This window comes from Mesoplodon bidens, assembly GCF_964165515.1.
Source record: "Mesoplodon bidens genome assembly, chromosome: 10".
NCBI classification, from domain to species: Eukaryota; Metazoa; Chordata; class Mammalia; order Artiodactyla; family Ziphiidae; genus Mesoplodon; species Mesoplodon bidens.
In genome coordinates, this window is record NC_138172.1 from 45,723,081 (window position 1) to 45,745,842 (window position 22,762).

The 22,762-nt window shown below is 38.2% G+C and overlaps 1 protein-coding gene across 1 annotated transcript in view; it reads right to left on the minus strand.

The window, feature by feature from the left end:
- The window catches only part of ULK4 (unc-51 like kinase 4), a 550,770-nt gene that overhangs the window by 504,017 nt on the left and 23,991 nt on the right, over positions 1–22,762 (minus strand). Inside the window, exons 8-16 of the mRNA XM_081246952.1 lie at positions 22,126–22,201; positions 20,071–20,163; positions 17,298–17,413; positions 17,080–17,149; positions 15,641–15,737; positions 11,031–11,135; positions 7,552–7,612; positions 5,990–6,171; positions 4,852–4,898 (exon numbers count right to left, since the gene is read on the minus strand). Coding sequence (XP_081103078.1) covers positions 4,852–4,898; positions 5,990–6,171; positions 7,552–7,612; positions 11,031–11,135; positions 15,641–15,737; positions 17,080–17,149; positions 17,298–17,413; positions 20,071–20,163; positions 22,126–22,201 — 847 coding nt within the window. The remainder of the gene's footprint in view (positions 1–4,851; positions 4,899–5,989; positions 6,172–7,551; positions 7,613–11,030; positions 11,136–15,640; positions 15,738–17,079; positions 17,150–17,297; positions 17,414–20,070; positions 20,164–22,125; positions 22,202–22,762) is intronic.

The window sequence follows — 22,762 nt, forward strand, 5'->3', positions numbered from 1 at the left end:
TCCCCTTAATTTGCAGTGAGCCTAAAACTGCCCTAAAAAATAAACTCAACAAAAACCAAGAAAAGGTGAATTTTTTTGATATGTGAATTGTATCTCAATAAAAGAGTGAGAAAGCAAAAGAAAATTAAGTCAAGAGACACTAAATTTGGGCTTCCCTGGTGGCACAATGGTTAAGAATCCACCTGCCAATGCAGGGGGCACGGGTTCGAGCCCTGGTCCGGGAAGATCCCACATGCCGCAGAGCAACTAAGCCCGTGTGCCACAACTACTGAGCCTGTGCTTTAGAGCTCATGTGCCACAACTACTGAGCCCACATGCCACAACTACTGAAGCCCATGCGCCTAGAGCCCATGTTCCACAACAAGAGAAGACACTGCAATGAGAAGCCCGTGCACCACAACGAAGAGTAGCGTCCGCTCACCGCAACTAGAGAAATCCCACACACAGCAACAAAGACCCAACACAGCCAAAAATAAAAATAAATAAATAAATAATAAATAAATAAATAAGCAAGAAAAAAAAAAAGAGAGAGAGAGAGACACACAAAATCCCACACCCATCCTACAGGAGTTTCAGGAGCAGAAAAAGGATGAAATAGAGATGAGGAAATCGTAAGGAAATAGGAAAGCGAAAGAAAGGCTGCAGCATTTAACAAACCGACTGGCAAAGCAAATTAGTAAAAAGGGATACCTTGACACGTTCTAGTAAAAGTTTGCCAGCCTGGAATATAAAGAAAAATTCTTTTTTCACTGAAAAACAAAATCAAACTGGTCACATATAAGAGGAAGAAAAAGTCAGGTTGGCCCCTGAGTCTTCCAGAGCTGAAGCCAGCACATGAGAGAGTGAGCAACAAAGCAGCATGGCACAGAGGTGAGTGTGGCCTGAAGGTGCAAGAAGGTCTCATTCAGCCTGCTATGCCTGAGCCCCAAAACCACAGGCAGAAAGCTTCAAGGAAGGAGGAACTCCAAAAGCAGAGCCTCTGAGAGATATTCTACTTAAAAAACAAAAAACAAAACAAAAAACTACCAAATAATGAAATCCCATCAACCAAGAAGTGAAGTAATTCACAAATGGAGAAACTGTATTTTAAAAATTGACGATGGGCATTTACTTTATTAAAGTATCAAACTATACTAAAAATTAGAAAAATCCTTCCTAGAATATAAATATTAAAGGACCCTAAAATAAACCTGAGAAAGAACAAAGTTGAAATCACATATTCTGATTTCAAAACGTACTACAAAGCTATGGTAATCGAGACACTGTGATACTCACATAAAGACAGATTTATAAACCAAGGGAACCGAGAGCTCAGAAACAAACCCTCAGCATATATAGTCAAATGATTATCAGAGTGCCAATACCGTTTAATGGGGAGAGGACAGCCTTTTCAACAAATGGTGCTGGGAAAACTGGATATAGACATAACAAAAGAATGAAACTGGACTCTTACCTAACACTGTATAAAAAAAAACTAACTCAAAATGGATCAAAAACCTAAATGTGGGCTTCCCTTGTGGCGCAGTGGTTGAGAGTTCGCCTGCCGATGCAGGGGACACAGGTTTGTGCCCTGGTCCGGGAGGATCCCGCATGCCGCGGAGCGGCTGGGCCCGTGAGCCATGGCCGCTGAGCCTGCGCGTCCAGAGCCTGTGCTCCGCAACGGGAGAGGCCACAACAGTAAGAGGCCCACGTACAGCAAAAAAATAAAAAAATAAAAATAAAAAACCTAAATGTAAGAGCTAAAACTATAAAACCCTTAGAAAAAAACAAATGAAAAGATTTATGAAATTGGTTTTGCAGTGATTTCTTAGATAGAACGCTAAAAGCACAGGCAACAAAAGAAAAAATGAAAAACTAGGTTTCATCACAACTTAAAACTTCATGCAAAGGGCACTATCAGGGTAAAAAGGCAACCCACAGAATGCAAGAAAATATTTGTCAGTCATATACCTAATATGTCATTAATATCTAGAATACATATAGAACTCCCATAAATAAACAACACAAAACAACCCAATTAGAAAATGGGCAAAGGACCTGAACAGACATTTCTCCAAAAAAGGTAAATAATGGTGCTCAACATTACTAATTAGTGAAATGCAAATCAAAACCGCAATGACATGTAACTTCATACCCATTAGGAGAGCTACTATTTTTAAAAAATTGAAAAAGATAAGGGTTGAAGAGGATGTGGCGAAATTGGAACCCTCATGCATTGCTGGTGGAAATGTAAAATGGTGCAGCCACTGTGCAAAACAGTTATGATGGTATCTCAAGAAGTTGAACATAACATTATCAAATAATCCAGCAATTCCACTCCTAGCTATATACACAAAAGAACTGAAAGCAGGGACTCAAACAGTTATTTTTGCACCAGTGCTCATAGCAGCACTACTTGCAACAGCCAAAGGTAGAAGCAACCCAAGTGTCCATCAACAAATGAAAAGATAAACTGTGGCATATACATATATGGAATATTATTCAGCCTTTAAAAAGAATGACAGTCTGATACATGCTACAACACAGATGAACTCTGAAAACATTAAGGTAAGTGAAATAAGCCAGACACAAAAGGACAAATGTATGATCCCACTTATATTAGGTACCTACAACAGGGAAATTCATAGAAACAAAAAGTAAAACAAAGGTTTTCAGGGACTGGGATGAGGAGGGATGGGAGTTACTGGTTAATGGGGAAGAGCTTCTGTTCGGAATAATGAAAAAGTTCTGGAAATTGACAGTGATCGTGGTTGCACAACATACATATCGCAATATACGTAATGCCACTGAATTATACACTTAAAATGGCTAAAATGGTAAATTTTGTTATATTTTATAATAAAATTTTTAAATTAAAATATTATGCATTATCTGTGAATTATACCTCAATAAAGTTGATTGGCAAAGGCTATAAAATTTGATAAGTATTCACTGTTCAAACTTCTAACAAAACGGCATTTTTACACACATTGACTGGGAACGCATGTTGATATCATGTTTCTACAGAGCATTTCAGCAGTTTATCAGAAGTCACAAAAATATCTATTGCTCTCTACCCATTCGTTCTAATTCTACAAATCTACCCTTAGGGGAGAAAGCAAAAATAGGCATGAAGATTTAAGCACAAAATGTTCATCAATATATTATTTACAATATTATAATACCATCCAAAAATAGGGAAGGGTAAATAAAATGATCAAATATTCATAGCATATAAAAAGAGGCATACCATAAAAAAACTTAGACAAATAATTAGTTACATTAAAAGAATACATGTTATAAAGTGGAGAAACATACAAAATTATGTTATTTTATTTTTCTATATGCTATGCTGAACAAAGCCAAGGAATAAACATACATAATTCAACAGTGATTGTCCCCCAGCTAAGTTAAAGACCCTTATCATATGCTATCAAGGTGATATGACCCAGGACAGAGAAGGCCTCGCTGGAAGAAGTAGTATTTGAATGGAGAAAGAGAGTAAAAGAAAGCTCCAAGCATAGGGCTTATCTATCCATATTTTCCTCAAATTAGAACTATTTTACAATTAAACTTAAATCTAAAAAATGGAAAAAAATAGTAGTACCTGGAAAGGATTAAGAATGTCTGTTTTTTAAAAATCAGCAGAGGGCACCCTATTCAAGGATATAATTTGTTTTAGCTGAAGTGCTAAGATTTTTTTGTTGGTTTCTTTTACAGTGAGCATACCACAATCCTTCTCAAAGTTTAACATGCCCAAAAATGATCTAAAAATCCTATTTTGTAACACCAGATTTTACCTTGGGAGGGTAACATTAGAAGATGCGTAGGAATAATTATCCAAAAAAGCATTTTGTGAACACCTATTGTTTCCCCTATATTTTGGCAGCATGGAAGAATAAATACTATCCTACCACTGACACATTTTACAAAACCCCTTCACATTCAAGTTTTCACAAGCTTCTCAACAATAATACAAGATAAGTAGGATTGATAACACCAACTTCCAAACCCCCAAAATACACTAAGTATCCACTAAGAACCAGGCACCGGGCAAGGTATTTCATACACCTACTTCATTCAAAATTTAATTGTAAAGAAGATATATAACTGAATCCCTTTGCTGTATACCTGAAACTAACAACACTGTAAATCAACTATACTTCAATTAAAAAAAATTTGATTGTTACCAAAAATCTATGAAGTTGATACACTATCCCCAATTTACAGATGAGTAAACTGACACTCAGCAGTTATAATAATTTGCCTGGGGGCAGATTTGTGATCTACACCCACATCTGTCTGAATCCAAAGCACTTTCATCATCCCACAAACAGTCCCCCAGAAGCTGAGACTCAGAAAGAGGTAATCATCTGACCAAGTCTCATTGGCAACCAGAGCACAGAGCCTTCTTACACTTTAATGAGCTTTTCACCAAGTATGCTGCCCCCATATAAGCAAGTACACATCCTTCCATCAGGAGTTTACAGAACACAATCTCATTAGATTTTGTAAACCATCTTAAGGAAAGATAAAGTGGCAAGGGAAAATGTCTTAGAAGCGTAACTAAGTTAAAACACAGGGATAATTGTAAAGTATTTGATAAAGAATATTCAAAAGAGTAACCATTAATAAAGCTTCCAGATGTAGTTTACATAACCTTAGAATTATATTTATAATATTAGGATAAGGACTATTTTGAAATCTTTTTAAATGGACAACTGGGATGCCTATAGAAAGTGCTATGATTCAGGGTCATCATTACTTTAGACTATTTCGTGATAAGTATTTAGGACTATGTGCTTTTGATAAATATGTATGTTTTAACTACTTAATAAAATAATAATTTATTAAGATATAAATATTACTTACCTATCCCAGTTTGGAGCTATTCGCAAATGCTGGGTTAGCAATTGGAACTAGAAAAAAAAAAATTAAGATGTATTTCATTCATGAAATGACACAGAAAGTGACCACTAAGTTAACAAATCAAACCTGCACCAAGGAAATTAATTATATTCAGTGTTTTTGCATCTTTGTAAATATAAGATAAAAATAAAAACTAAGAACGTTCAGTTTCTCCAACTCAATTATATTCCCTAAATATGCCTCTGCCCCTCACCCCACAAACACACATCAAGTACCAAATAAGGAACTGTAATACTATCCTGGAAGAAAATGAACTTAAATTTTTTCAAGCCAGTTCCCAAACAAAGGCCCACAAGGGAAAATGCCCCAGACCACTGTAACTCCTTTCTGAGGATGACTTCAAAAGCTCTGCCAGGGCTTCCCTGGTGGCGCAGTGGTTGAGAGTCCACCTGCCAATGCAAGGGACACAGGTTCATGCCCCAGTCCGGGAGGATCCCACATGCCGCGGAGCGGCTAGGCCCGTGAGCCATGGCCGCTGAGCCTGCGCGTCCGGAGCCTGTGCTCCGCAACAGCAGAGGCCACAACAGTGAGAGACCCACATACAGCAAAAAAAAAAAAAAAAAAAAAAAAAAGCTCTGCCAAATTCCCATGGTTTCATCGATGAATCAAGACGGTCCAAGAAATATCTCCAGGGGAGGAAGGAAAAAGAAAAGTCTTAGAGACTCAGTTCCCTGTTCAGTGTCACATCGGAAACCTTGGAATTGACCAGGAAGACCCAGTAAAAAGAGCCCCTATTCCACGTGGGCAGCTCACTCCAGCAGCTAATGAAAAGACCTCTGTCTTATGATTTCACAGATGAAAAATACCTTACAACTACTACAAGTTAACGTAAAATGCAAGCTGAGTGTTACCAAAGGAGTTGTTCAAAATCACTGTCGATTCAACTGCTTTTAGATCTAAGCATTAAACAGAGGACAACTCTGGCAAACCTATCATCTTGATGAGTCACTTTTTTTCACTGAAATTAAATCGTATTAGTATTTTAGCGCTTGTTTTAATCTCTACAGAAATAAAAGTTATGTGCAGAAGGAGAGCTGCAAGCCCGTGATAGGAGTCTTTACTTCACGACTTAACTACATACCAGGGGTGAGTGGAGGAGCCTGGTTGCCACCTCCCTGTGCCCGGCCACCACGCACAAGTAGCAAAGGAGATTCAGCTTGGCTCGGGAGGCCCCTGTGCTCTTCTCGGGGGAGTCGATCTGTGAGCACACTTGTTGCAAAAAGTCATTCCAATCTTGGTCTTTTAGAAATACTAACTTATCCACTGCAGAGGAAAGAAAATATTAAAAGTGGGGATCATGTGAAAAAGGACTGCTGAGAACATTACAAGAGGAATAAAATGGAACACAGAATTTTAATACCTAAGGTGAGGGCACACAGAAAATTATAACTTTACACTGTCAAAACCAAAAATACTCCGAAGACGTCACTACTTTTATTTGCTCTTCTATGTTCATCTCTTTTTCTCCCCATGGAGACATTCTGAACTATGTCAATGAAAACCTATGCTTAAAAAAAGAAGGTAGATGCTTAAATTTAGGAGAATATTCTTGCAACCAAGAACATAACAAAATGCAAGCTTAAATAAAACTGTACTATGGAAAAAACAAGATACCCTTTGCATAAATAAAGCAACCTAGCCTTAAAGTACTGGAAAAGCCAAAATTTCTACAGATGTTATAAGGTCCCAGTGAAATTACTAGTAAACATAACTAGGTTAATACAAAGCTGAAATCATCTGGGAGTCCCACCTCCAAACCCCTATACAAACAAAAGACAAAACTGGGAAATGAAATGCCAGCTAAAATTAACATAGTTTCACCTAATCTCTATATTTAAACAAAATCAGCTATAACAATAATTTCCTAAAATAATTCAACGTAAAGGCAGAAAGGGACGGAATATTATTTTGAGATAATTTTCCTCTAAGTTTTCATAAATAGTGCTTCTACTTGGAACAGTTTATTTAAATTTGAACATATGTTGTTTATTTTGAACTTATTTTGATTTGATTTCAAATCATAGATTCTACTCTAGCTATGATGAAGAATTTTTCCAGATCTAGTTTAACAGCTTAAAATATAACTTATCAAACAAAATACATCAAAATTTAAGGTATAAGAAAAATTCTTAAACTCACCCTAAGGAAGACTTTGTTAGGGGAAAGGAAATGTAACAATCAACCTTTAAGTATCTCCAGTCCTACATCAACCCCACAAAAGTGAACTGTCTGACCCTGATCTCAACTGCCCTACTCCCTCAAGTAGAATCTCGATCCTTCATGTGGTTTCCAACCCTCTGTACTGGTAAGAGCACCATTAATGTTGGAAATTCAACTGGCTTGACAAGGGAAAGGACAGGAGAAGGGCCCACCCATTCAACAGGAAAACTCGCCCAGTTTCATAGGAACTTTCCCACTCACAAGAGTACTGAGCAGCCTAGACCCAGCTGAGTAAGGTCAAACACTGGCTCAAATGGATTACAGGTTGTTTATAATTTATACAGTGTCTCAAGAATATAGCCAGTTGGCAAGAAAATAAAAATTTAGCTATTCATAAATAAAATATCCCATTTGCTATTAAATTTCATATTTGTATTTGTCCACCATGAATCTATGTGCTTGATAAGCCCTTTATGATCCTACCTGAATGTGCTGGTAGATGCAATATTTTTGGATCATATTTAATTGGTGGTTGTTTCATTATCTGTGATTAAAAAAGCAAAACAAAACCTTTTTAAGATGGGTATCTATCTCCTGATATGTCTCCTATATCAGATTATAAATCAATGAGGACAGAAAAGAACACTAAAATTTAACACCAAAAAGAATAAGCATTCAACAAAGCCCCTTCAGATTAAAATATACAAATATAGGTAATAATGTATAAAATAAAATCATTTCAATTGGTATCTTCAATAAAATAAAGCATCATGGAAAAGGGTCACCCTATCCTGGCTTACTCTTAGGCTAATTTACCTTTAGGTTAGAAATTTAGTTACTCAACAAATATTTATTGGATACCTGCCAGGGTGAGGCACTATGCTAGGTGCTAAGGGGGATAAAAAGACATGACCCTACTGCCAGAGAGCTGACATACTGGTTAGAAAGATAAGACAAACATCTGTGAAACAACAGAAAAACATGAAATTTAAATTAGAATGCAAAACAGGCGGGACATAATTACAGACAAAATACTTCGGAGAAAAGTTTCTAAAAAGATAGAGAATCAAAAAGGACTTTAGGTTGATGTGGTCAGGGCAGGGTTTATGGAAGACCTGGAAAGTGGCATTAGGTCTTGAAGAGTGGTTAGGACTTGATGACTGAATTGGCGAAGATACAATTTCATGAATAGGAAAGCACACGATTTCCTTGAGCAAAGTGAGGAAAGCGTATAGCAGCTGGATCCATGAGTTTTGAATAGCTGGGGTACTTCAACATGACACTTTTAATTAAAAAATTTAACTATCGAACCTCCCTGGTGGCGCAGTGGTTAAGAATCCTCCTGCCAGTGCAGGGGACACGGGTTCAAGCCCTGGTCTGGGAAGATCCCACATGCTGCGGAGCAACTAAGCCCGCGAGCCACAACTACTGAGCCCGAGTGCCACAACTATGGAAGCCCATGCGCCTAGAGCCCATGCTCCGCAACAAAGAAAAGCCACCACAATGAGAAACCCGCACTCCGCAATGAGGAGTAGCCCCTGCTCACCGCACTACAGAAAGCCCGCATGCAGCAACGAAGACCCAATGCAGCCAAAAATAATTAATTAAAAAAAAATTCAACCATCATTTCTATGTCTAACTTCTCCAAAACGTCTCTATAGAGCATCTTTTGAACTTCTGCTAGTAGTATTCTCACCAAAAATGCATATCCTCATTCTAATCATGAGAAACACTTAGGCAAACCCAAATTGAGGGACATTCTACAAAATATTAATACCTGCCCAGTACTCTTCAAAGCGTCAAGGTCATGAGAGACAAGGAAAGAATAAGAAATTACCACATGACTGTGAAGGACAAGGACAGATTGGAGCAAACTAAGGAGGCGTAAAAACCAACTGTAGGGCTTCCCTGGTGGCGCAGTGGTTGAGAGTCCGCCTGCCGATGCAGGGGACACGGGTTCGTGCCCCGGTCTGGGAAGATCCCACATGCCGCAGAGCGGCTGGGCCCGTGAGCCATGGCTGCTGAGCCTGCGCATCCGGAGCCTGTGCTCTGCAAGGGGAGAGGCCACAACAGTGAGAGGCCCGCCTACCGCAAAAAAAAAAAAAAAAAAAAAAAAAAAAACCAACTGTAACATGGGATCCTGGAACATAAGAAGGGCACTGGTGGCACAACTGATGAAATTCAAATGAGTTCATCAGTTAATAGCACTGTACCAATGTCAATCCCCTGGTTTTGCTAACAGTACTGTGTTCCTGTACAATATTAACACTAAGAGAAGCTGAGTAAAAGGTATACAGGAAGTCTACTATTTTTGAACCTTTAAGTCTAAAATTAGTTCAAAATTAAAAGTTAAAAAAAAAAAACTTCTAAGGTTTCCCAGAAACAACTAAGTGTGGTTATAAAAAGAAAGAAATACAGAATATGGTCAAAAGATAGCACAGGGGGGCTTCCCTCGTGGCGCAGTGGTTGAGAGTCCGCCTGCCAATGCAGGGGACACGGGTTCGTGCCCCAGTCTGGGAAGATCCCACATGCTGCGGAGCAACTAAGCCCATGAGCCATGGCCGCTGAGCCTGCGCGTCCAGAGCCTGTGCTCCGCAACGGGAGAGGCCACAACAGTGGGAAGCCTGCATACCGCAAAAAAAAAAAAAAAAAGATAGCACAAAGCGTTCTAGAAGTTCCACTGGGAAAATTCCGTTACACATTAAATTTGGTATAATATACAGTTACTCTGCCAGATACCTGAATGCATAAAAAGAGATAGCTCCATTATGAAAAATAGCTGAGTAATCTATATTAAATGTTGTCTATCTAGTAAATAAACATTCATCTAAGAAGCCTTTTGTTAGAAACTTGTATAGAAACTTCCTCAGTGAGATGAAACAGTCATAAATTAATAAAGAAAAAGACATTTTAAAAAAAGGAAGAAAATAAAAATGCATAATAGGTGGTGAAATGTGTGTTGGAGCTGGAAATCAACAGAAAACAGAGGAACTGAGAAATCTCCTTTTCCAAGGAGAGTACTCATCATTCCCTACTAATACAGTATTATATTCCAAAGATGTGAAGCAATGAAAATCGAACTGGGTTAGAAGTGCATTGTAACCATGACTCCCCAAGCTCCCCGTGTCTCCCCATCATCTGCCCTACAATCCTGACAACCTATGAGAGGTGTGGTCTCTCTGTAATCTGCCCACCCACCCCAGTCTGGTGAGCGCTGCTCTCTGACATCTGCCTTCACAACTCATCAGTGAGGAGAATGTCTGGAATAATTCACCTAAGTAAGTATGGAGAAATGAAGGGACTGAGGCTAAGGTCTGAGGTCGAGAAGTCAGCAGCCACTCTCCAGCTCATGTACTGACAGGCAGAGCTGCTGCAAAGGGGGAAGAAAACTTACCCTTCCAGTGAAAGAGAGAGTGATGCAGGAAGAGGAGAGGGTTACAGAAAGGGTGAGGGTTAGGAATGTAGACACGTGGCAAGAAAGAAAGAAAAGCAGACGACAAGAACAGAAGAGAAAATAAGGCAAAGAAGGGACTTCCCTAGCGGTCCAGTGGTTAAGACTGCGCTTCCGGGCTTCCCTGGTGGCGCAGTGGTTGAGAGTCCGCCTGCCGATGCAGGGGACACGGGTTCGTGCCCCGGTCCAGGAGGATCCCACATGCCGCGGAGCGGCTGGGCCAGTGAGCCATGGCCGCTGGGCCTGCGCGTCCGGAGCCTGTGCTCCGCAATGGGAGAGGCCACAACAGTGAGAGGCCCGCATACCGCAAAAAAAAAAAAAAAAAAGACTGCGCTTCCACTGAAAGGGGGCATGGATTCAATCCCTGGTCAGGGAACTAGGATCCCGCATGCAGTGTGGCCAAAAAATAAATAAATAATTTTTTTTCTAAAAGGAAAATAAGGCAAAGTATACTGGGAATGAAAACATCACCCAGATTTCAGCCCTCGGTTGTTAGGGTGCCTTCCCGCACCTTCGGATTGTCAATAATTGGGGTGATGACAAGATCTGAGTCTGTGTAGATAAGCTCTCTCATCCGGGTCTCCAGGTCCTGCTGACTCAGGTGTCCACTTGTAATCTGAAACAAGAACAAAAATTAGACCCGGTTTCTGTGACTACTGAAAAGCTTTAAGAGATGGAATTAGTAAGATGCTGAGTAGACTCCACTGAAAAAAGTCACCTGTATCAATGGACCTCCACTGCTATTCAAAACACTTCCACAGACAGTCTCATCTGATCTTCACAAAAATCCTAAATCTAGTGTATCATTATTCCCATTTTTACAGATGAAAAAAACAAGGCTCAGAGAAAGTAACTGACTTGCTCACGTTCGCCACGATGGCTGGTTAGAACTAGAAAACAGATCTTCTATAGTTTGATGTTCTAAACTATGATGAGACAAATTGGTCCTTCAATTACCAGCATGGTTGTTATCTTTCATCGACCAAAAATTAATCAGCTTATTTCTGCTTTACAGAATATTCAATATGAAGTTTAAATTACAGCATAAAAAAATTTCAAGCTGAAGTAGTGACCTGTTATATAAGTATTAAACACCCATATCTTTACAAATCCTAGTTAAAGTGGAATTGACACATAATGAAAATGAATAACTAGATGTTCCCCATCAGTTATTCAAGATGTTTCTTTGTGCTCTCCTTAAACTCAACTTTTATTCCTAGTGCTATGCCTTAGTATTTCACATCAGACAAAGAAAAAAAAAGAGGATTTATGCATTAAGAACTTCCACTGAAACTTTGACCGAAAAAATGCTAACCAGAAAATCAAATCAGTGAAGTGAAAGATAAGTAGAAAAAGAAGCAATCCAAAACTAAGGTAAGGGACAGAATAATTAGCTAACAAAGTTCCTGGAAACCACAACAACCCTTCTTCAACTTAGAAGACAGACATATTAAAAACACATGAAGAATAAGTAAGGAGGAACTTTTGTAAAAAAAAAATATGTTAAAGAAAATTTAAGAACATGGACTTTCAAAACAGATAAACTTGAAAGAAAAGCCAAAATGAAGTCAACTGAAAAACTTTTACAATAATCTAAAAATGAGTAAGGTAGACCAATTAGAAAATTATATGTAGAAATTAATTTCATATACATAAAGTGAATGTATGCACAAAAACAGATTATAAAAATATAATATCCCATTCACAATAGCAAAAAATAAGCTGTTAAATTTGCTCAGGAATAAACTAAGTAATCAAAAATTGCAATGAGGTCGGGCTTCCCTGGTGGTGCAGTGGTTGAGAGTCCACCTGCCGATGCAGGGGACACGGGTTCGTGCCCCGGTCTGGGAAGATCCCACATGCCGCGGAGCGGCTGGGCCCGTGAGCCATGGCCACTGAGCCTGTGCGTCCGGAGCCTGTGCTCCGCAACGGGAGAGGCCACGACAGTGAGAGGCCCGCGTACTGCAAAAAAAAAAAAAAAAAAAAAATTGCAATGAGGTCTTACATATTAAATGAAAAAATTAAGTCATAAAATTATGTTCCCTTGTTTAAAAATGAACAAATAGGGGCTTCCCTGACGGCGCAGTGGTTAAGACTCCACCTGTCAATGCAGTGTACATGGGTTTGAGCCCTGGTCCGGGAAGATCCCACATGCTGCGGGGCAACTGAGCCCGTGTGCCACAACTACTGAGCCTGTGCTCTAGAGCCCGTGCTCCGCAACAAGAGAAGCCCCTGCTCGCCACAGCTAGAGAAAACCCATGCGCAGCAACGAAGACTCAATGCAGCCAGTAAACAAACTTAGAAATTAAAAAAAATTATAAAACATAAGCTCCCTTACTTATATAATTAGTGCTTAAATATTCTCAATAAAATAACTACATACACTCCTCTACAATAAACATCTGGCAGAAGAAATTCAACATCTATCGCATTTCAGAATGCATTTTTTACTTTTACACTGATTTTCTATCTCACATATAACCAAACAATTATTAGCACAGTGAGATTTTATTACAACCTATTTACATTTCATTTCAATACAAAATTAAGTTTCACATGGTTCGAATGCATTTCACATTACATAAAAAATACAGCAACAACTGCAGTAAGTACAACAAACAAGAACTTGGTAAATTTTTTACTTCAAAGTATTTCTGCATTCCAAAAAACTATGATTGAAAGAAATTAAAGAATACCTAAATAAATAGAAAGACATCCTATGTTTGTGGAAGAAAACTTTATATTGTTAGCTTGGCGATACTCCTCAAATTGACCTAGAGATTCAACACAATTGCTGTCACAATCCCAGCTGGCTTCTTTGCAGAAACTGACAAACGGTTCCTAAAATTCATATGGAAATGCAAGAGACCCAGAATAGCCAAAAACAAAGAAGTCTGAAAAAGAACAAAGTCAGAAATCATACTTCCTAATTTCAAAACTTACTAAGAAGCCACAGTGATTAAGACAGTGTGCTAGTAGCATGACAAAAGACATATCCATCAATGGAATAGAACTGAGAACCCAGAGTAAACCTTCACATGTATAGTTAATTAATATTCAACAAGAATTCCAAGACATTATTTAATGTCTTGGGGAAAGAAGAGCCTTCTCAACAAATGGTGCTGAGGCAACTGGATATCCACATGCAAAACAAAGAAGTTGGAGCCCTTACCTCGTGCCATATGCAAAAATTAACTCAAAATGGATTACAGACCTAAATGTAAGAGCTAAGCATACAAATAAACCTTCATGACCTTAGAGCAGACAACTGTTTCTTAGTTACGTCACCAAGAGTACACAGGCAACAACAAACACACAAAAAAGATAATCTGGTCTACATCAGAATTTAAAACCTTTGTGCTTCAAAGGACACCATCAAGAAAGTGAAAGGATAATTCACAGAATGGGAGAAAATGTTTATAAATCATATATCTGTAATATATAAAAAATTCCTACAACTCAATAACGGGCAAAAGGTTTGAATAGACATTCTTCCAAAGAAAATATACAGATGGCCAATAAGCACATGAAAAGATGCTCAACATCATTAGCCAACAGGGAAATGAAAATTAAAACTACAGTGAGATATAATTTCACACCTACTAGGATGGCTGTAACCAAAAAGAGACAATGAAGCACTATTCACAATAACCAAAAGGTTGAAGCAACCCAAGTGTGAATCGAAAGATGAATTAATAAATTGGTACATACACACAATGGAATATTATTCAGACTTAAAAAGGAATGAAATTCCTGATACACGCTACAACATGGATGGATCATGAAGACATTATGCTAAGTGAAATAAGCCAGATACAAAAGGACAAATATTGTATGATTCCACTTATATAAGGTTACTAGGCAAATTTATAGAAGCAGAAAGTAGAACAGTGGTTGCCAGGGGTTGGGGTTGGGGGGAGGGTTGGGTAGGGGGGAATGGATAGTGGTGATGGTTACATAACAGTGTGAATGTACTTAATGCCACCAAACTGTACACTTAAAAATGGTTAAAACGGTAAATTTTATGTAATGTGTATTTTACCACAATTTTTTAAAAGACATAATAACAAGTTTTGGTGAGGATGTGCAAAAATTGGAACCCTCATACACTGGTGCTGAGAATGTAAAATGGTACAGCTGCTTTGGAAAACAATTTGGCAGTTCTTCAAAAGGTTAAACAGTTACCATATGATACAGCATAGAACACACACCCACACAAAGACGTACACAAATGTTCATAGCAGCATCACTCAGAATAGCCAAAAGGGGAAACCCATCCAAATGCCCACAAATGGATGAATGGAAAAACAAAATGTGGTATATACAACAGAATATTATTGGGTAGTAAAAAGGAATATAGTATTGATACATGGTACAATTTGGATGAATCTTAAAAACATTAAGTGAAAAAAGCCAGTCACAGGGCTTCCCTGGTGGCACAGTGGTTGAGAGTCCGCCTGCCGATGCAGGGGACACGGGTTCGTGCCCTGGTCCGGGAGGATCCCACGTGCCGTGGAGCGGCTGGGCCCGTAGGCCATGGCCGCTGGGCCTGCGTGTCCGGAGCCTGTGCTCCACAACGGGAGAGGCCACAGTGGTGAGAGGCCCGCGTACCGTGCAAAAAAAAAAAAAAAAAAAAGCCAGTCACAAACGATCACATATTGTATAATCCCGTTTATATGAAATGTCCGGGATAGGCATATCTATAAAGACAGAAAGTAGATTAGTGGTTGCCTCAGGCAAGAGGGTAGAGAAACTGGAAGAAAATAGGAGTGACTGCTAATGAGTACAGGGCTTCTTTGCGGGATGATGAGCATTCTAAAATTGACTGTGCTGATAACTGCATAACTCTGTGACTATGCTAAAAGCCCCTGAATTATACACTTTAAATGGGTGAATTATATGGTGTGTCAATTATATCTCAATAAAGCTGTTATCAAAAAAACACCTATGAAGCACCTCTCTCTTAAGAGTACTTACTAGAAAAACCAGTGATAATCAAGGAAGGTGACTTAGTTGTAAATTTTGCAATTAAAAACATAGTTCAGAGATTAACTTGCAATTATTCTTCTGAATCCCTGTATCCTACGTAAAAAGAAAAAAGAAAATTCCATCTCTGCTTACTTTGGTCAAGGGAGAAGTCTTCTGTGGTGAATTCTGAGTCATAGCCTCACCAGGATTTAATGCCACTGCGGTGCTAGTTCTTGGAGTAGGACGAGAACTGAAAAATGCACACCAGTTAACATTACTCACATTTCAGAAACTTTATCCTGTTTACTATTTTCTGGGTTAAAAAACACATCTCATGAAAAATGGTAGAATATGATGATTCTATGTGATCTTGTTAGATTTTAAAAACTTTAAACTCTAATTTGTGTTTTTGACACTAATTGTTTTAAACTGTTTTCAAAGTAATTTCCTGGGTAATTGTTTTTTTTATTTGGAGCTTCTATGCTATATACAGTATTTTCTGTTTTAACCAGACAACTAAAAAAAAAGATTTTATTTTTTTAATGTCTGCTGATCTAGGCAGGATTAACATAATAAAATAGAACAGATATTCTACAAAGCATAGACAATGTTTACAATTTTATTTCATAAAATGTTTGAAATGGAAAATTACCTTGGTACCTATTTAAGCAACAAGTTATATTCTGCATCTATTTTTAATGATTCCTCCTACACTTATCAATGGCTGCCATACTCTGTGGACCACTCCATTACACCCAGGTCTCTGATTTTGAGTTTTCTGCATTTTAAGAAATTCTTCCATTCAGATCATTATGGTCTCTTTTAATGAATTCCTTCAAATTTCCAAATATCACCCCTCCTTCATTTACTTGCCTTTTTATTCATTCATTAAACAAGGACTTACTTAAGTCATAAAATATACCAGAGACTGTACAAATTTTTTTTAAGAAACTGAATTTAAAATGCCTAAGATATATATAATAAATTTAACATGCTTTATATTTAAATATGAGTAAAACAAATCAGGAAATTTTAGTTTATCATTATAACCCCTATGTCATGAAATTAAACTATTTCTCTATGAGACTAAAACTATAAATAAAATATAACACAATATTTACACATTAATAAAATTTTAAATACACTGGTCTTAATCACTTTAAATACCATTCTGATTTTATTATTTCAGTTATTGCAAATATTGTTTAAACCTCACAGATAAAATGACATTTAAATAAAAACACAACCTGTTCTTTTTCTTAAGTCTTTATCTAAATAAAGCTGGAGTTCTGAAATTTTAAATTCAATTTTATTTGAAGTAGAAGTACAAAATGAAAAAGTTTTAATTAACCCTTATAAATAGGAAAAATAAGGTGGTTTGGTTAAAATTTTTTAAAAATACATAGCGACGTCTACATTCCATTGGCCAGCACTTAACAGTAACTTTGAAAGTAGAGAGTGAGACTGGAATTTGCATTTATCCCTGTCCTTTATTTCTGTGTAACATGGTCTAGCAGCCAGACAACAGACACTTTAAGAAGCTTTCACTTTCATCTCCCCTGGATCCCTTATTGCTCTGTCATTTTACATACCTGAGAAGAAACATGGACTCATTCAACTGACCCCCAAGAGTGCTCTTAGGCCGCAATTCAGATGGATTTTCTGTGGCAGGAAGGTAGAACAATATCCATCAATGAACAAAAATATGAGCAGGGCATGATGTACACAGAGATTTAAAGAGAAAGGTAACACAAATTAGGAACTCTCAGAAAGAGCGTTCTGAGTTCAAGAGTGCCAAATGAAAGCTCACCTAGTCTGAAGGAGTGACTGAGCTGCTGACCACTCTTCGCCCCTTTTGCTTGTCCACAATGAGGGCTCTTCAGAAGCTCCTTGGAATCTTGTGACCCAGAATACTCTAGGTTTCTGCTGTTCAACAATAGAAACCCAACACAATCAAGCTTACTACTGAGCTTTCTGTAGAGTTTTCTCTGTCAAACAAGAGGTTGGAAAAGATACTTAAACTGCACAGGACATTTGGCAAAACTATTGAGTTAGAGGGAGTTCCCTGGTGGTCCAGTGGTTAGGACTCCACTCTTTCACTGCCGGGGCCTGGGTTCAATCCCTGGTCGGGGAACTAAGCTCCTGCAAGCTGTGTGGTGTGGCCAGAAAAAAAAAAAAAAAACTAGCGAGTTAGAAAAGTAATATTTTTCATTGAGTAGCTAAAATGAGCACCTACTACATGCTAGGTATTGTACTAAGAAGCCTATAAACCTTATCCCTGAAAAATGAGTAACAGCAGGCAGATGGGAGAAGTAAACCAGAACTCAAGATATCAGTGAACCGGTAGTGAGTTTCCCTTTTATTTTTTCCCTTCCAGTATTATTCGACCTGGACTCAAAAGCAGTGAGTACAGACAGGAGCCCCAAGAGAAACCCTCTATTTCTGTTCCAAGGAACAGGAAAGGGGACCCCTAAGGGTCAGAGCAGTGGAAACACCCTAGTTTTTTGTTTGTTCTTTTGCTTTTGCTTTTTCCATTTTGTCCTTCCCCAGCCTGCAGGTAATCCTGCAGCAGCTACAGGGGACAGTAGCCACTTCTGGCCAGTGCCTAAAACCCTGAAGGAGGAACATTCTCTTCTCTAGCCAGAGAGTTATAACCCCAAGAATGTGAAGCAAATCCCTGTTGCTCTGTTCTCTTCTTTCTCCTCTCTCCTTGTCCTACTGCTACTTGGTCCCAAACACATCCATCAAGACATAAAAACTATAATACACCACGACTAAGTGGGGTTTATTGTGGGAAGGCAAGGCTGCCTCAATATATGAAAACCAATTTATGTAAGAGTCCATAATGAGAGTCTAAAGAAGAAAAACCACATGATCATATCAACTGATACAGAAAGAATGACAAAATTCAACATTCATTCAAACTGAAAAGGGGAAGCTACAAAAACCTCCAGCTCATCATATTTAACAAGTAAAGGCTGAATGCTTTCATTCTAAAATCAGAAACCAGGCAATGTGTTCATTTTCATCACTCTGCATTCATTACCTTACCGAAAAAGTCCCAGAAAGGGAAGTAAGGCAAGAAAAAGAAATAAAAGGCATACAGATTAAAAGGAAGATGACAAACTAAGGTGAAAGGTGTCCTGGGATTTGCTGACACGGATGGACCAGGTCCTAAGCCCAGGTTTCTGTACTTTTCAGAGAGTCTAATACAATGTGAAAACATAGTTGAAGCTCAATGGATCACAGAAACCGAAGTTTGGGAGAGACCTTAAATAGAATTCAGACTTCTCTATCCAATACACTGAATTTACAAGATTAAAATTAAGAATCAGGGCCTCCCTGGTGGCGCAGTGGTTGAGAGTCCGCCTGCCGATGCAGGGGATACGGGTTCGTGCCCCGGTCTGGGAGGATCCCGCATGCCGCGGAGCTGCTGGGCCCGTGAGCCATGGCCGCTGGGCCTGCGCGTCCGGAGCCTGTGCTCTGCAGCGGGGGAGGCCACAGCAGTGAGAGGCCCGCGTACCGCAAAAAAAAAAAAAAAAAAAAAAAAAAAAAATTAAGAATCAGACAACCACTTACCATTGAATGAATGGAGGAGAGGGGGAGTCAATTATCTGGACTTTGACTCTATTCATCTACTTCTCACCTTGTTCTTTTCAAAATACCATCACTTTGGGACTTCCCTGGTGGTTCAGTGGTTAAGAACCCACCTTCCAACGCAGGGGACACAGGTTCAATCCCTGATCAGAGAACTAAGATCCCACATGCCATGGGACAACTAAGCCCAGGCGCCACAACTGCTGAGCGTGTGCACCACAACTAGAGAGAAGTCTGCGCGCTGCAATGAAAGATCCCACATGCCACAGCTAAGACCCAACACAGCCAAAAATAAATTAGTTAATTAATTTTTTGAAAATACCCTCACTTTTATAACTGTCCTGGGCTAAAAAGATTTTATAATAAAAGTGAAGTGGATTAGTCAAGATGAACTAGGTTATGCTGTGGTAACACAAAATCCACAAATCCTAGAACTCAGAATCTCCTAGCTTTATGTCTCACTCAAGCACATAGCCACTGAAGGCTGGCAGGAAAGCTATGCTCATCATGGTCACTAAAGACCCAGCATGACAGCAACTCCACCTGGACATTTCCTTCCCAATTACCTCATCAACAGAAAGAAATGTGGCACATCACACAGTGGCTCTTTGAGTTTCTATCCAGAAATAACACAGGTCACTTCTGCTCACGTTTTATTAGCCAAAGCAAGTCACATGACTGCACCTAACTTGAAAGGGGAAATGAGATCCTACCATGTGCTGACAAGGTGGGAAGCCAGCTGAACACAACTAATGACGACCATACTAAATCCCTGCCTGGATAAACAACTAACCAGAAAATGAGCAAAATCAAGAACACAAAATGTCATGACTAAACTCTTTAAGCAACCCTTAATTAAACACATGTTCGATTTTCTCCTATTATGAAGGCATAGAAATTCATGTCATTGATGCTGCAAAAATAGAATAGCAAGGGTACAAGTGTTTAATAACCATGCCCCACACACAAAAATAAGCTTATACTACCTGACACTGGAATCCTCGTTGCTTGAGTCCTGATCTTTTCTAGTGAAAGCATCCTTCCAAAATGAATGCTGCAGTAGTCCTGCCCAGGTTAATCTTTATAAAACATAAAAGTTAAAAATCTATTTTAACATGATTTACCATGGAGAATTCCCAGGACATGCTCCAGTTACATATATCAAATTTGTTTCGCACATTGTTTTTGGAACTTCACTTTAGAACTTCATTCAGAAATAAACAAGATTATCAACCTCATGACTATCCAGAGTCACTCTTCTCTTTAGAAGTCAAAACGTTATCTAACTAGTTCACCCACTTTAAAATGACTTCAGGCCATATTTAAAACCCAGACTCACTATCAAAGCATCAAATTTTATTACTAGTAGATTATACCTGAGGGGAATTCCCTGGAAGTCCAGTGGTTAGGATGCCATGCTTCCACTGCAGGGGGCACGGGTTCAATCCCTGGTTGGGGAACTAAGATCCCGCATGCCGCAGAGGCGGCCAAAAAATAAATAAATAAGTAAAATAGATTATACCTGATGTATACTCAAACTCAGAATGATTAAGCTCAACTAAAATTTTAAAACAAAAAAGTAATTTGTATCTGATTCATTTAATCGTTCAAAATTTCCATACTGAAATAAAAACTACCTTGATCAAAATTAAAACACAAATGTTAAAGAGAGAATTTGCAACCACATATAATATTCCTTTTATACAAAGGGCTCCTAAAATTCACTAACAATTAAAATTACCAATAAAATGGAATTTTTTTCATCCATTAGATTAGCAAAAATTTATAAGATCAACAAAACCCATTGTAGGTAACAATGAGGGGGAAGGAAATTTCTAATGCTGGAGGTATAAACCCACCCATGTTCCTAGGATGCAGCAAATGTGTCAAACTTTTTAATGTTCTTAGCCTTTGGCCAGCAACCCCACCTTAAGAAAATTATCCAAAGGTGATAACTGCCTAAGTGAACAACAACAAAAAAAATAGCAGGATATTCACTGTAGCAGTCAGTGTATATGATATTCTAAATCAAGAAAACTCTCAGTGTTGTTATTACATGTACATTCAGCAGCCATTTAAAATAACCAAGCAAATATATAGAGAGAAAAAGACTAGATTATGGGGTGGTCTCATGCATGCAAAAAAGTATTTAATATGGGATATAAATATGTGGAAATGTGTCCTAAATAAATCCTAAATAAAGTAAGTTAAATTAAGTATATTTATATCTTATCTAAATATGTCTGGGAAGGTATCCACTAAAATAACGTTGATCCTAAAAGCATTCTATTGTAAGCATAGGAGTGTCTTACAACTTATACAAGAATCAACATTTTCTTCTGCAGTTTTTCAGTTATATTTAATGAAGATACATTACATGCTACACTAAATTTATTCTTCATTTTATACCCTGAAGCAGAGACCCCAAATGCTTTCCTAAAACCCCTAGATACCTAGTGGCAGAACCAGAACCTAGGTTCTCTTGTCTCCCAGGCCAGGGAGACCCCCCTTCACTCCCCACTCCCTCCTGCCCTCCCCCACTCCACACCATAAGGATTTCTAACTTCCTGCCATCCCTGCAACACAGAAAATTCACACTGTGCCTATTATCCTGTCACTTGATATTCCCAGTATGACAGGATTATCATAAATCACATCGCATTGAAATATTGCTCAGTTAGTCATTATTACATTAAGTATCTTGACAGTGTCATCCCTAGTTGAGTAGGCTAAGACAGTTTTAGCCTGAAATCCACAAGGGGGGGGTGCGGGGGAAATGTACCTCTTGGATTTAGGAGTTACAAGAAAATCTGTCAACCTATGAGGCAACTATTTGCTACATTAAAAGAGTTAAAATTCCTCATGATTAAAAACACCTGTAAACCGAGAGCAGCCACTCAGTGTAAACTCAGATTTCTTTTTTTTCAGAAAAGATAATTTGAACAGTTCTTTCTATATTAAGACCAATACAGTGTTAGAAGCACACTAAAGGAAAAAAGGATTCCAGTCTCTATTCATGTTAAAGTACTATCCATACATACCTTTTCTGAGGATCTTTTTGAAGTAAACCATCAAGCAAATTAATAAAATCTGAAGAAGCTTTAGGACAAGAAGAATCTATACACAAAGTAATACCCAAAAAAGAAAAAAAGTGATAAGTAGCTGAAAACACACCCTACATCAACATTATAATAATAGTATTTTAAGCACATAAGTTATTTTTAAGAGAACAGTGAATACATAGTAACAATTACAGTCTTCATTTAATGCCAGGAGAGGGCTGGGGAGGGCAGGACACAAAAATTAAAAACTTTTCCCTGGACCACAAAAAATATGAATCTCAAAAACTAAATTCTGACTAACCTCTAAACTTTCTCTTTACTGAACAACCCCAGTAAGGACCACCAGCTTGACAAACTCACACCCTTGGTCTTCAACTATTAATTATGCCTCATTTTCTGACCATTTTCTCTTAACTTGACCAGCTTTGCTTTATAATATACTATGATAAGAGTACTTGCAATCTCTCTTTATTTTAAAGATTTTTAACAGGAAAATTACCATCACAATATTATGACAATGTCCAATTCCATTAATCTCCAAGTGTTTTGTCTTTTTATATTAGAAAGATACATACCATGGTCAAATTATCAGTCTATCATTAAAAGAAGTGGCCAT